The sequence below is a fragment of the Pogoniulus pusillus genome, chromosome 19, assembly GCF_015220805.1.
Source record: "Pogoniulus pusillus isolate bPogPus1 chromosome 19, bPogPus1.pri, whole genome shotgun sequence".
Taxonomy (NCBI): Eukaryota; Metazoa; Chordata; class Aves; order Piciformes; family Lybiidae; genus Pogoniulus; species Pogoniulus pusillus.
Window position 1 is genome coordinate 8164698 of NC_087282.1, and position 14468 is coordinate 8179165.

A 14468-nucleotide genomic window follows, 5' to 3' on the forward strand; every position below is an offset into this window, starting at 1 on the left:
CAGCGCGTGCCTGCGCGCTCCCGGGCCCCGCTGCCCGGAACAGGGCGGGGCGAACGGGCGCCTCCGGCGACGGCAGTGGCAGTGGCAGCGGCGCGGCTGTCTAGGCCCGGCGTGAGTGTTTCCTTCCCCCCCACCCCGCCGACGTCCTCCGAACGGGGGCCAGGATGAGCGGCGAGGACGGGAACGAGGAGTTCTACCGGCAGCTGCAGCTCCAGCAGCAGTACGACGCCGAGCCCAAGGGCGAAGGAGAGGCTGACCCCTTCACCTATGTGGACCCGGCCGATGGCGCCGCTTACGAATGGGACCGGGAGAAGAAGGCTTGGTTCCCTAAGGTGAGTGCTGCCTGAGAGCGGCCGGACGTGCTCGGTGCCTCCTCCCCCCGTTCCCGTTGTGAGCAGCGGCCCCCGAGCCTGGCGCCCGCCCTCTGCAGCAGTCTCTCGCTCTGCCCGCACCTCGCCGTGGGGCAGCCTCTGTCTCAGGGGATGCCGAAGTTTCCCTGAGGAAGGGTGGGACAGGAGAACGGTCCATGTTAGCTCTCTTTGCCGTGGAGGTGTCTCCCGTGTCTGCATCCAGCCACATAGATGTCTGTTGTGTAGCTCCTGTGCTGTCGAGACGTTCTTCTTACAGACAAAAACTATGGCAGCAGGCATTGTCTTCGTCTGTGTAACCTTACCAGTGCTTGCAGCTCCTTTGTTCTGGAGAGTTGTAGACTGACTTTTCTCTCAGGCTTTGACTCTGTAGATTGTAGAATCAGGATCGTTTTGGTTGGAAAAAGTTCGTCGAGTCCAACCACCTCTAGCTCTGCCAAGGCTGCTGCTGAACCATGTCTCTCAGCACCACATCTTGCCTCAGGATTCAGCCACCTCCTTGGAGAGCCTCTTCCATCCAGTCTTTGGGAACCCTTTCAGTCAAGAAGTTTCTTCTCACATCCAACCTACACCTCCACTCGTGTAACTTGAGGCCATTTCCTCTTGTCTTACACTTGTTACTTGGGAGACAAATATCCACCTGGCTCCAGCATCTTTTCAGGGAGTTGTAGAGTGAGAAAGTCTCCCCTCGGCCTCCTTTTGCTCCAGACTGAACCCCAGTTCCCTCAGCTGCTCCTCACAAGACCTTGCAAGACCCTTCACCAGCTTTGTGGCCTTCTGGACCTGCCTCAGCACCTTACTGTGTCTTGTAGATTGCTTGAGCCTGGTAATTCACAGTTCTGTTTGTGATTCTTCAATCAGTGCTTTGACCTCCGAGGGAGGTGTAGGCTTGAGGAAGAACTTGGAGGAAGTTCTTCGCAGATAGAGTGATTTGCCTTTGGAATGGGGTGCCCAGGGAGGTGATGGAGGTGCTCAAGAAGAGACTGCATGAGGCACTTAGTGCCATGGTCTAGGTGATGGGACAGGGCTGGTCTCTTCCAACCTGTTTGATTCTGTGACATGTTTAGCTTTATCACAGGAGGTGTGGTGACCTTTGTCTCTCTGAGTGCAGTGAAGAAGTGACTAATCTGTTGAGAGGGCTGGGTGAAATGGAGCAGTATATCCTACTCTGTTCTGACCTGGGAAGGATACATACAGAAAGAGAGCTTGTTCCCTCTCTTTGCACCTTGGAAATGTACTTGAAAATGAAGCCCTATCCAGTCACCTAGACCATGGCACTAAGTGCCTCATCCAGGTTTTGCTTCAACACCTCCAGGCACGGCCACTCCACCACCTCCCTGGGCAGCCCATTCCAATGCCAATCACTCTCTCTGACAACAACTTCCTCCTAACATCCAGCCTAGACCTGCCCTGGCACAACGTGAGACTGTGTTGCTGCTTGCCTGGTAGAAGAGCCCAACCCCACCTGGCTACAACCTCCTTTCAGGTAGTTGTAGACAGCAATGAGCTCTGCCCTGAGCCTCCTCTTCTGCAGGCTGCACACCCCCAGCTCCCTCAGCCTCTTCTCATGGGCCTTGTGCTTCAGGCCCCTCACCACCTTTGTTGCCCTTCTCTGGACACATTCTAGTATCTCCACATCTCTCTTGAATTGAGGAGCCCAAAACTGGACACAGCACTCAAGATGTGGCCTGACCAGTACTGAGCACAAGGGGAAAATAACCTCCTGTGTTTTTGGCATAGTAAAAACAAGGAAGTTGAACATGAGGTTTCAGATCATTAGGGAATGTAGGAGATTGGTTTATTGTCACTGACAGCCACTCTTAAAATAGCCTCATGGTGTTAAGTTTTGCTTTTTTATGACTATAGATGAAGCAAGTGCAGGACAGTCTAGAGGTAAAGTTTTCAAAGGTTAAGGCTCAGATTTGGGAATAAACAATGTCAGAGTGTGCAAACAGTGCAAAACCAGCTATGATCTATGTTTTCTTTGCATGTTATTGCTAGTACTAACATTTATCTGCCTGGAAACACTGGGTGTAAGTTGTTTTGGTCTCTAGAAGATAAGACATGAGCCAATCTTAGCATTTTATCCAAATACAGCCTTGCTCTAGAAGAGAGCAAGCTGATTATTTGCCTGTTAGTAGGGTGTAGTGTACAGCATTTTAAACTCTGATGAGTTATGTCTCTTTAAGTGCATGATTTATTGCCTGTCAGCACAGATAGATGTCAGCTGTGAAAATGTTTCTGTCAAAGGGCAGTTGCCTGCAAATGTCAGTCACTCATCATCTGTGGAAAAGTTGTTGGCTTCCCTTCACTGTCTCATCTCTTCAACAACACAGTCAGGAGTGCTTGGTTTCTATCCTTCAGACAAGTCCAGTTTGCCCTGAGAGCAGAAAGCTTTGCTTGGAAACAGGCAGAGCTTGTGAAATGTTTGAATACTTCATGTGCTGTGTAGAACTAATAGGTTAGGCTGGTTCAGGTGATGCCCAAACTGATTGTTCTTGTGCATATGACTTGATAAAGATGATTTTTAAAGCACTTCTAAAATAATCCTGTTTTCTGTGTTGCCAGATTGGAAAATGACCATCATCTATCTAATATTAAATTACAAACCTGAATTTGTAGCTCATTGAAGCTTTGGATTAATTTTCCTCATTTCTTTTCAGATAACAGAAGATTTCTTGGCGACTTATCAGGCTAACTATGGCTTCAATGCAGATAATACAAACAGTTCATCTGCTTCTGGCACAGCAGCTGAAAGTAAGCAACCAGTAAGTTCTAAGACATCTGGCACCCAACCATCAGCAAATGAGAAAGGACCCCAACAAACAGACCCAAAACAAAAATCTGAGAAAAGGAAGCTTGAGCCAGGTAAGTGCCAAAGGGTTTCCCTCCTGTAGGCTGCAGCCATTGCTCAGTGCTGTTATGTACAGCAAAGAGATGGATTTGGTCATATATGCCATTAGTCAGTGCTGTTATGTACAGCAGGGATATGGATTTGGTCAGATATGCCATTGGTCAGTGCTATTATGTACAACAAAGGAACCTGGGGGTGCTGGGTAGAGAGTAGCAGAACATGAGCCAGCATTGTGCCTAGGTGGCCAAGAGAGCCAGTGGCATCCTGGCCTGGATCAGGAGCAGTGTGGCCAGCAGGATGAGGGAGGTTATTCTTCTCCTGTACTCAACGCTGGTCAGGCCACACCTCGAGTGCTGTGTCCAGTTCTGGGCCCCTCAATTTAAGAGAGATGTTGAGGTGCTGGAAGGTGTCCAGAGAAGGGCAACAAAGGTGGTCAAAGGTCTAGAACACAAACCCTGTGAGGAGAGGCTGAGGGAGCTGGGGGTGTGCAGCCTGCAGAAGAGGAGGCTCAGGGCAGAGGTCATTGCTGTCTGCAGCTCCCTGAAGGGAGGCTGTAGCCAGGTGGGGTTGGGCTCTTTTGCCAGGCAAGCAGCAACAGAAGAAGGGGACACAGTCTGGAGTTGTGCCAGGTGAGGTCTAGGCTGGATGTTGTTAGGAAGTTGTTGTCAGAGAGAGTGATTGGCATTGGAATGGGCTGCCCAGGGAGGTGGTGGAGTCACTGTCCCTGGAGGTGTTGAAGCAAAGCCTGGATGAGGCACTTATTGCCATGGTCTGGTTGACTGGATAGAACTGGGTGCTAGGTTGGACTGGATGATCTTGGAGGTCTCTTCCAACCTGGTTGATTCTATGATATGGATTTGGTCAGATTTGCTGTTGGTCAGTGCTGTTAAGTCCAGCAAAGAGATAGACTTGGTCAGATTTGCTGTTGGTCAGTGCTGTTATGTCCAGCAAAGAGATAGACTTGGTCAGATTTGCTGTTGGCCAGTGCTGTTATGTCCAGCAAAGAGATGGACTTGGTCAGATTTGCTGTTGGTCAGTGCTGTTATGTCCAGCAAAGAGATGGACTTGGTCAGATTTGCTGTTGGCCAGTGCTGTTATGTCCAGCAAAGAGATGGACTTGGTCAGATTTGCTGTTGGTCAGTGCTGTTATGTCCAGCAAAGAGATAGACTTGGTCAGATTTGCTGTTGGTCAGTGCTGTTATGTCCAGCAAAGAGATGGACTTGGTCAGATATGGCATTGGTCAGTGCTGTTATTTCCAGCAAAGTTATGGATTGACTGAGGGTTTCCATAATGGTTTTAAAATGTATGGTACTTCATAAGTATCCTCCTAAGTCCTGCTACAAGTTGGAGGGGAAAAAACAGCAAATGAAGGCATGTTCAGAGCTTTTTCTGTAAGCAAGCAACCATTCCTAGAGATCTGATGGCATGTGAACATTAGTGTATGCTCCCATGTTTAACCTATTGGCATAACTGATTTAAAACTCTTGATTTTAGGATGGTTTCATGTTGAAGAAGACAGAAACACAAATGTTTATGTGACTGGTAAGTAATAGCAGTTATTTATCTACTTTGAGCTAAGAATGGTAAAGGAGTGAGACTCGTGTGTGCCTCGCTGACATCTATTCAGTCTGCCACTTGCAAGCTACTTAATGTTTTGTTCTTGACTGCATAATGCCTTTGTGACCTTTAAATTGCAGATGTGGGAAAGCAACAGAAGAGGCATCTTCCGTGCTTTTATCTTTTAAATGTGACATTCTCTGTGCTGTCTCAGCCAAGTCATTCGTTTTATGTTTTAAAGTAAGCTGGAGCCGAGGAAAAAAAAACATTTTCTGCATGCTCCTAAGGAACAGGATAATGAGAACAAGTTTATAATGAGGTAGTGCATGGACTAGATGCATAATTTAATATTTTAATCTTTAATTTTGATTTGACTTGTATAAATGCATCATTAAATTATTAGGAAAGGAGGAGGCAGCAGTAAGGCAAAAAAAAAAATAGAGCTGGGAATAGAATGAGCAAGTAATGGGGAAGCTCAAATGAGACTGTATTTATGATGACATGTGTGTTTATCAAGAGCTTAAGAACTGGTCCAGGTGAAGGTGTCCTTGCCCATGATAGTGGGATTGAAATTAGATGAGCTTTAAGGCCCTTTCAACCCAAACCATTGTGTGATTTCTCTACCTGCTTTGGGTGTTAGAGTGCAATCCCAAAGGTACATCTAATTTCTCTACCAGCTTTGGGTGTTGGGGTGCAATCACAAAGGTACATCTGATTTCTCTACCTGCTTTGGGTTTTGGGGTGCAATCACAAAGGTACATCTGGGATTTCTGAGCAGCCACAGAAAGACACACACTTGAGTTGTTGAAGCTAGCATGGAACATCCACAGAATTCTCTCCTCCGTTCTATTGTTTTTCTTGTTCTCACTTCACAGTTAAAACTTTAAGAACTCCTTACTTTATCAGTAGCTTTCTTTTTTGGTCAACTATGTGACTAGAGAGGACAGTTAAACATTGTAAGTTAGGATGGTTTTTGGCCTTCAGTCACTAAAGGTGCAGTGGAACTTAAAAGTTGATCAGAGTTGATACTTTCAGCATTAAGTCATTGTGTCTCTTCTGCCAGGCAGCAGCAACTAACAAGGGGACACAGTCTCAAGTTGTGCAGGGGAGGTCTAGGCAGAATGTTAGGAGGAAGTTCTTGAGTTCTTTCCAGAGAGAGTGATTGGCATTGGAATGGGCTGCCCAGGGAGGTGGTGGAGTCGCCATCCCTGGAGGTGTTCAAGCAAAGCCTGGCTGGGGCACTTAGTGCCATGGTCTGGTTGATTGGCTAGGGCTGGGTGCTAGGTTGGACTGGCTGAGCTTGGAGGTCTCTTCCAAACTGGTTGATTCTCTGTGTATCACTAAAGCTCTAGGTCTGCATGTTAGGGAGCACAAAGATGTTGCTGAGTATTTCACCTTTTAAAGTGAAAGGATTTTTGAAATACTGAGAAGTAGTAAAAGTTGTGAAAGGTAAAAGATTGATCCCAAGGGGCGATGATTTCTTCCTCAAGTTTGAGATCTTTGATTTAAAGAAACACTGCTGAGGGTTTTGTTCTTAAAAAAGAAAACTAAGCATACTGGAGCCTTCTGTTTTGAATTTCTTTTGCAGGTTTACCTCCAGATATTACAAAAGATGAATTTGTACAAGTCATGTCCAAATGCGGTATCATTATGCGAGACCCTCAAACAGAAGAACACAAAATCAAACTGTACAAAGACAAGGAAGGAAATCTTAAAGGGGATGGCCTCTGCTGCTACCTGAAGGTCAGTGGTGCATTGAAATGCAGCTTTCCTTCCTGTTGATAGTACTGGAAAGGGTCCAGTGGAGGGCTATGAGGATGGCTGGAGGGCATGGCTGATGAGGAGAGGCTGAGGGACCTGGGGCTGCTTAGTCTGGAGAAAAGAAGACTGAGAGGGGATTTGGTAAATATGTACAAATATCTGAGGGCTGCCAGGAGTGGGGGGACAGGCTCTGCTCACTGCTCCCTGGGATAGGACAAGGAGCAATGGGTGTAAGTTGCAGCACAGGAGGTTCAGCCTCAACACAAGGGAGAACTTCTTTACTGTAAGAGTCCCAGAGCACTGGCACAGGCTGCCCAGAGAGGTCCTCTGGAGCCTTCCAAGGCCTGTCTGGATGTGTTCCTGTGTGACCTGTGCTAGATTCTATGGTCCTGCTCTGGCAGGGGGGTTGGACTGGATGATCTCCTTGGGTCCTTTCCAACCCCTAACATCCTGTGAGCCTGTGAACATTAAAAATTCCTGAAGAGGCTCAACATCTGTTGCTCCTGGCAAAGTGATAGAAGCTTCATAGAAAATCAGCCCACTGACATCCCTTTGTGCTCATTTTGAAGTTCATCAGCTTGCTTGACCTTTGCAGATGAGTTTCTGTGAGACATTTGGATGAAATGTATGCAGCTGTTTTGGGGAGCACTGCTCTGCTGTGGCAGAAGGAAATACTGGATTTTGGTAAAACAGCTGTTGCCAGCTGGGTGTCACTGAAAAAGAGACAGCATTATGCTTTTCTGTGGCAGGGGACTGGTGCTTAGCACAGTATTCTTAATGAAGTGTGAACTGGCATAATTCAACTGTGCCATGTGCCTTAAAGCTTGTCTTCTGTTTTATCTTCAAATAGAGAGAATCAGTTCCGCTGGCCCTGAGACTTCTGGATGAGGCAGAAATTAGAGGCTATAAATTGCATGTTGAAGTTGCAAAGTTTCAGCTGAAGGGGGAGTACGATGCAAGCAAAAAGAAGAAGAAATGTAAAGACTACAAGAAGAAGTTATCTCAACAGCAGAAGTTTGTATTTTTCATTTCAGTAAAACACTGCATAAATTCTGAAGTGCTGTTAGTAAAGCTCTGCTTTCTTTCAGATGCCATGCTAAGAGTTATGCAAAACTAAAGTGTTACTTGATCCTGAAATAGGTTGACTAATACCCATTTGGAGGGAACATCTAGATGAAATGTTGGCATGATGAACTTCTCTTGTGATGGGCTTAGTAAAATGATAAACAGGGAACTGAGGTCTTTGAGCTACAGAGGAAAATGTTGCAGCCCTGCGGGGGAGAAAAGATCCTTTGCTCAGTGTGTGAATGTGCAAATCCTGTCACAATATCTAGGCATAACTTTTAAGGTAATAACACTCTGGCAGTCCTTATGTGTTACAAGATGCAAAAGCCAAGAGATGTTAACTTCCATAGGGGGTAAAATATCTCTGTAGGTTCCCTCTGACATCTCTCTCTGGGCTAAAATATGCTGATGTTATAATTGTGCTTAGATTTGCTGCTTTTGTCACTTAAAATGTTTCTCTGCCTTTGGGTAACAAGATGTGGATAAAAAAAGAAAGAAGTTTGCATATCTAGGACTTAATAATAGAATTAGTGTTCTACTAAACATTCTAAACAGTACTGCAGAAGCCTTTTGACATAGTTAAAAGGAGCAAAGGTTACTTGGTTACCTGAAGGGAGGTTGTAGCCAGGTGGGGGTTGGTCTCTTCTGCCAGGCAACCAGCAATAGAACAAAGGGACACAGTCTCAAGTTGTGCCAGGGCAGGTCTAGGCTGGGTGTTAGGAGGCAGTTCCTACCAGAGAGAGTGATTGGCATTGGAATGGGCTGCCCAGGGAGGTAGTGGAGTTGCCGTCCCTGGAGGTGATCAAGCAAAGCCTGGATGAGGCACTTAGTGCCATGGTCTAGATGACTGGATAGGGCTGGGTGCTAGGTTGGACTGGATGAGCTTGGAGGTCTCTTCCAATCTGCTTGATTCTATGATTGGTAGTAATTAAAAGTATCTGGAAGATAGATTGAGCTTCTTGCTATAAGAAGTTTGCACTGTGGACAAACTGAGAGAGTTGGGACTGTTCAATCTGGAGAGGAGAAGCCTCTGAGGAGACCTTATTGTGGCCTTCTAGTATCTGAAGGGGGCTTACAGGAAAGCTGATGAGAGACTTTTTAGGATGTTGGGTGGTGATAGGACTGGGTGGGGGGGAATGGAGCAAAACTGGAAGTGGGTAGATTCAGAGTGGATATTAGGAAAAAGCTCTTTACCATGAGGGTGGTGAGACACTGAAACAGGCTGCCCAAAGAGATGGTAGGAATCCCATCCCTGGAAGTATTTAAGGCCAGGCTGGACGTGGCTCTGAGCAACCTGATGTAGTATGATGTGTCCCTGCCCATGGCCAGGAGGGTTGGAGCTTGATGATCCTCAAGATCTCTTCCAGCCCTGACAGTTCTATAGTTCTATGATTTTAAGTATGCAAAGAATGAAGTTGCATTTGGCAGTGATTTCTGTGCACAATCTGTCCTGAGCTGCCGTTCCTTTGGAGTGGAAGGACATAATTTACTTGCAAAACTTCATTGGCAATCCAAGTTTTCTCCAGCTCAAACAGCAGGTACAAGAAGGAATTTAAACAAGATTTCCCCCCCACACACCTTAATATAACCTTTTGAGATGTGAAAGTGGTTTTTTTTCTGTGGGAGTAAGCTATGAAATAGGCAGTTCTCTGGAAGGTAACATTGGTGTTGAGCTGCCAGAGTCATAGAACAGATGCCCACTACTGCTCATGGTGGCAGTGGCTCCATATACACAACAGAATACCTCTTGCAGCAATGCTTAGGATCATAGAATCAGTCAGGGTTGGAAGGGACCACAAGGATCATTCCAACCCCCCTGCCATGGTCAGAGATGCCCTACCCTAGACACCCTTTCCTAGATCAGGGTTGTGTAAGACTTAAGCTGTTCTTGCATGCTCTAAATAAAAACAGTTAAATATTACCCCAGGGAGCAGTGGATCTCCTTGTTTGTCAGAAAAGTAATTAGGGGAAAACTATTAAACACTGGCATTATTATTCTGTTTGGCAGCAACTGGTTCCTGAGGGTGGATTTAGACTAGACTTTAAGAAGAAGCTCATCACCTTGAGAGTGGTGAGGCACTAAAGTAGGTTGCCCAAAGAGGTAGTAGAAGCCTCATCCCTGGAAGTCTTTAAGGCCAGCCTGGATGTGGCTCTGGGCAACCTGATCTAGTGGAAAGTGTCCTTGGCCATGGCAGGAGGCTTGGAACTAAATGATCCTTGGAGTCCCTTCTGACCCTCGCAATTCAGTGTCGATGTTAGGTCGGAACTGAAACGTTCAAGATGATTTTATTTCAGCATTGAAGAAAATGCTTTGATTTCCTTAAAACCATTTCTCTTTCTACTTTAAAACAAATCTATTATTAAACCATTTTCTATTGGAAAACAATTTCTATTCTAAAGCACTTTCTGAGCATTGAAGCTCCTCCACAGCTTCATAGGTGAAGCAGTAAAACTCGGGCGATGATTGCGTTGTTTTGTATAGAAGGATAACTTGACTCTTGTCACAAAAATGCATGTTTTGGTTGGATGCCTTGCCAGAAATGCCAAATTAATGATCTTTTCTCAACAAATACTTGTAGAAACTGAAGAGAGGCGCAACAATATCTTCTTACTGTTGCTTCATTTCATTAGACAGCTGGATTGGAGGCCTGAGAAGAAAGACGGCGCAACTCGAATGCGACACGAGCGCATCGTTATTATCAGGAATATGTTTCACCCTAAGGACTTTGAGGTAGGAAGGTGCAGTTTGATGCTGCAGGTTGTGCTGTTGAGAGTTAACAGAGGACCATAGAACTTTTTTTAGGCTGCTCAAAGTCCAACTAATAACCCAGCACCACCAGATCCACCACTAAACCGTGCCCCTCAGAATGGTCTCAACTTTCTGCCGTAAGAATCTTGCCAAACTTCTAAGCAGATAAGAAGAAAAGTGAAGAATAAGTACCCTGAGTGCTGTGTCCAGTTCTGGGCTCCTTAGTTCAAGAGGGGTGTTGAGGTGCTGGAAGGTATCCAGAGAAGGGCAACGAAACTGGTGAAAGGCCTGGAACCCTATGAGGAGAGGCTGAGGAAGCTGGGGGTGTGCAGCCTGCAGAAGAGGAGGCTCAGGGCTGACCTCCTTTATGTCTACAACTACCTGAAGGGAGGCTGTAGCCAGGTGGGGTTGGGCTCTTCTCAGCAACAGAAAAAGGGGACACAGTCTCCAGTTGTACCAGGGGAGGTCTAGGCTGGATGTGAGGAGGAAGTTGTTGTCAGAGAGAGTGATTGGCATTGGAATGGGCTGCCCAGGGAGATTCTATGATTCTAACCTGTTCCTGTGTCTCAGCACCCTCACTCTCAATTTTTTCCTAACCTTCAGTCTCAATCTCCCTTCTTCCAGCTCAGTGCCATTGTCCCTCATCCTGTTACTGCAAGCCCATGTCAGAAGTCCCTCCCCACCTCTCTGTAGCTGTAGCCATCTTCAGCTTCTGGAAGGCTGCTCTAAGGTCTCCCTGGAGCCTTCTCCAGGCTCAACAACCCCAGCTCCCTCAGCTTGTCTTCTTAGAAGAGGTGCTCCAGCCCTCTGATCATCACTGTCTATATCCTGACAATACTCCTTGTTGGGATGGCAGGAGAAGTGAAGTGTAACTGTCTGAGAATGGAGAAACCAGCACAAAATAACCTTATCAATAAGTAGCATTCATTGATGTCAAGTTGAAAGGCTGTCTGCCAACTCCCAAGGGGCTTTGCAAATGCAGTGTATCAACAATTGATTTATTGGCAGATGCATTGCATTGATGATTGAGCAAAAATAAAGCTGAGAAAGAATTAATTGCCTCTGTTTGATGTAACCTGTGTGATTGCTTGGCAGGAGGATCCCTTAGTGCTAAACGAGATCAGAGAAGATCTACGGACAGAGTGTGAAAAATTTGGTCAAGTAAAGAAGGTTCTCATTTTTGATGTAAGTAGTTTCTGTGTTGTGGTCAGCAGAGTTGCTGTAATGTCTGAATGTGGCAGATACTGAGGTTTCTTAAAACAGGAGTGGAGCATTTACTTGCTTTTGTGTTTATTTCGTTGGGCTGTTCAACAAGAAGAGATGGTCCCAGGGAGACTGTGTCCAGTTCTGGGCCCCTAAATTCAAGAGAGATGTTGAGGTGCTGGAAGGTGTCCAGAGAAGGGCAGCAAGGCTGGTGAAGGGCCTGGAGCACAAACCCTATGAGGAGAGGCTGAGGGAGCTGGGGGTGTGCAGCCTGCAGAAGAGGAGGCTCAGGAGTGACCTCGTTGCTGTCTACAACTACCTGAAGGGACATTGTAGCCAGGTGGGGGTTGGCCTCTTCTGCCAGGCAACCAGCAGTAGAACAAGGGGACACTGTCTCAAGCTGTGCCAGGGCAGGTCTAGGCTGGATGTGAGGAGGAAGTTGTTGCCAGAGAGAGTGATTTCCCATTGGAATGGGCTGCCCAGGGAGGTGGTGGAGGCACCGTCCCTTGAGGTCTTCAAGAAAAGGCTGGATGAGGCACTTAGTGCCATGATTTGGTTGACTGGATAGGGCTGGGTGCTAGGTTGGACTGGATGCTCTTGGAGGTCTCTTCCAACCTGGTTGATTCTATGGTATACTGTTATATACCTTAGAGCAGCCTTAGGGCACCTACAAGAAGGCTGGGGAGGGACTTGGTGCAAGGGCATGTAGTGACGTGACAAGGGGGAATGGATTGAAACCTGAGGGGGGCAGATTCAGTCTGGATGCTAGGAAGAAATTCTTCATAGTGTGGGTGGTGAGGCACTGGAACAGGCTGCCCAAGGAGGTCATGGATGCCCCCTGCCTGGATGTGTTCAAGGCCTTGAGCAACCTGGGCTAGCGGGAGGTGTCCCTGCCCATGGCAGGAGGGTTGGAGCTGGATGATCTTTAAGGTCCCTTCCAATTCAAACCATTCTGTGAAAAGTGATCTGATCTTTCAGTATCTTAAAATTAACTGGTTTGGAAATTTAATTTAGAATCAGAGAGTCAGTCAGGGTTGGAAGGGACCACAAGGATCATCTAGTTCCAACCCCCCTGCCATGGGCAGGGACACCCTACCCTAGAGCAGGCTGCACACAGCCTCATCCAGCCTGGCCTTAAACACCTCCAGGGATGGGGCCTCAGCCACCTCCCTGGGCAACCCATTTGTGCCAGGGTTTCACCACTTTCATGGTTCTCTCTAAGCACCCATCTACTTCAGCCTACATGAAGGCAAACCTGACTCTCCTCAGCAATTTGGATACATGTCACAAGTTTGAAAGTTGATAAATATATCAACTTGTAGCTTAAGGAGCTGAAATACTGGGTTGTTTTCTGTGCTCAAGAAGTCTGCTCTGCCTACTAGCATAACAGTGTGGCTCAGCTTGCCTGCTGCATTGGATGGAGCTGTATCCTGATTGATTTCTGTTAACAGAGTCTGTAAAGTGTTGGAGTAAATGCACTGCTTAAAGAACTGTTGCTGTTGTCTCTCCTCACAGCGACACCCTGATGGTGTGGCTTCTGTGTCCTTTAAAGAACCAACAGAAGCTGATGTGTGCAAGCTAACATTAAATGGAAGGTGGTTTGGTGGCCGTCAGCTCAGTGCTGAAACGTGGGATGGTGTCACAGATTATCAGGTAACTTTCCATGGTCCTATTTTATTACTTCATAATCTTTCTTCCAAACTGCACATCTGCCTTCATTTGTGAAGTGTTTGGTGTTCCCATCCCCTTTCCCTGCCCACTTCTCCTCAAAAATTGCTGGAATGTCTCCAAAAAAGGACCTTTAATTATTTGGTTTAAGAAAAATTTAAAGGACCTGTCTATTGTTAAAATTGGTGATGTTGGAGATGTCAGCTTAGAAGATTAGGCTCTGACTGTACAGATCCCTAGTTCAGAGTAAGTAGGGATGACTGTTTAAAAATGGTGATGTTGGAGATGCCAGTTTGGAAGATTAGGCACTGGCTGTACACATCATTAGTTCAGAGTAAGCAGGGCTGGCTGGTTAAAAATGGTGATGTTGGAGATGTCAGTTTGGAAGATTAGGCACTGGCTGTACAGATCCTTAGTTCAGAGTCAGCAGGGTCTGTAGAATCTTCAGCTAAGCCTGCAGTACAAATGTGTACAGAAGGAGGGTGGAGAGAGACTGTTTACAGAGGCTTGTGGTGGTAGGACAAGGGACAACTGCATCCAGTTCTGGAGCCCCCATTACAAGAGGGATGTGGAGGTGCTGGAGCATGCCCAGAGAAGGGCCACGAGGATGCTCAGAGGGCTGCAGCAGCTTTCTTATGAGGACAGGCTGAGGGAGTTGGGGCTGTGCAGGCTGGAGCAGAGGAGGCTCCCAGGTGACCTTCTTGTGGCCTTCCAGTATCTGAAAGTGGTCTACAAAAAAGCTGGGGAGGGACTTTTTAGGTTCTGAGGGAGAGACAGGACTGGGAGGAATGGAGCAAAGCTGGAGGTGGGAAGGTTCAGGCTGGCCATGAGGAGGAAGTTGTTGAGCAGGAGAGTGGTGAGAGCCTGGCAGGGGTTGCCCAGGGAGGTGGTTGAGGCCCCATGGCTGGAGGTGTTTAAGGCCAGGCTGGATGAAGCTGTGTTCAGCCTGCTCTAGGGTAGGGTGTCCCTGCCCATGGCAGGGGGGTTGGAACTGTCTGATCCTTGTGGTCCCTTGCAGCCCTGCCTGATTCTATGAGAATGGCTTCAAACTAGAGAAGAGCAGATTTAGATGGGATATTAGAAACAGTCTCTTTACCATAACAGTGGTGAAACACTGGAACAGGTTGCCCAGGGAGGTGATTTGGGCCCCATCCCTGGTGATCTCGAGGTGAAACTTGACAGGGCTCTGGGCAACCTGATCTAGTTGAAGACATCCCTGCTGACTGCAGAGGGAGTTGGACT

At 47.0% G+C, this 14468-nt stretch overlaps 1 protein-coding gene across 1 annotated transcript in view; it reads left to right on the top strand.

Annotated features, from left to right (window-relative positions):
- The window catches only part of HTATSF1 (HIV-1 Tat specific factor 1), a 17280-nt gene continuing 2812 nt past the window's right edge, over positions 1-14468 (top strand). The window contains exons 1-8 of the mRNA XM_064159148.1: positions 1-332; positions 3032-3236; positions 4718-4765; positions 6369-6523; positions 7392-7555; positions 10238-10337; positions 11451-11540; positions 13074-13211. Coding sequence (XP_064015218.1) covers positions 165-332; positions 3032-3236; positions 4718-4765; positions 6369-6523; positions 7392-7555; positions 10238-10337; positions 11451-11540; positions 13074-13211 — 1068 coding nt within the window. The 5' untranslated portion in view covers positions 1-164. The remainder of the gene's footprint in view (positions 333-3031; positions 3237-4717; positions 4766-6368; positions 6524-7391; positions 7556-10237; positions 10338-11450; positions 11541-13073; positions 13212-14468) is intronic.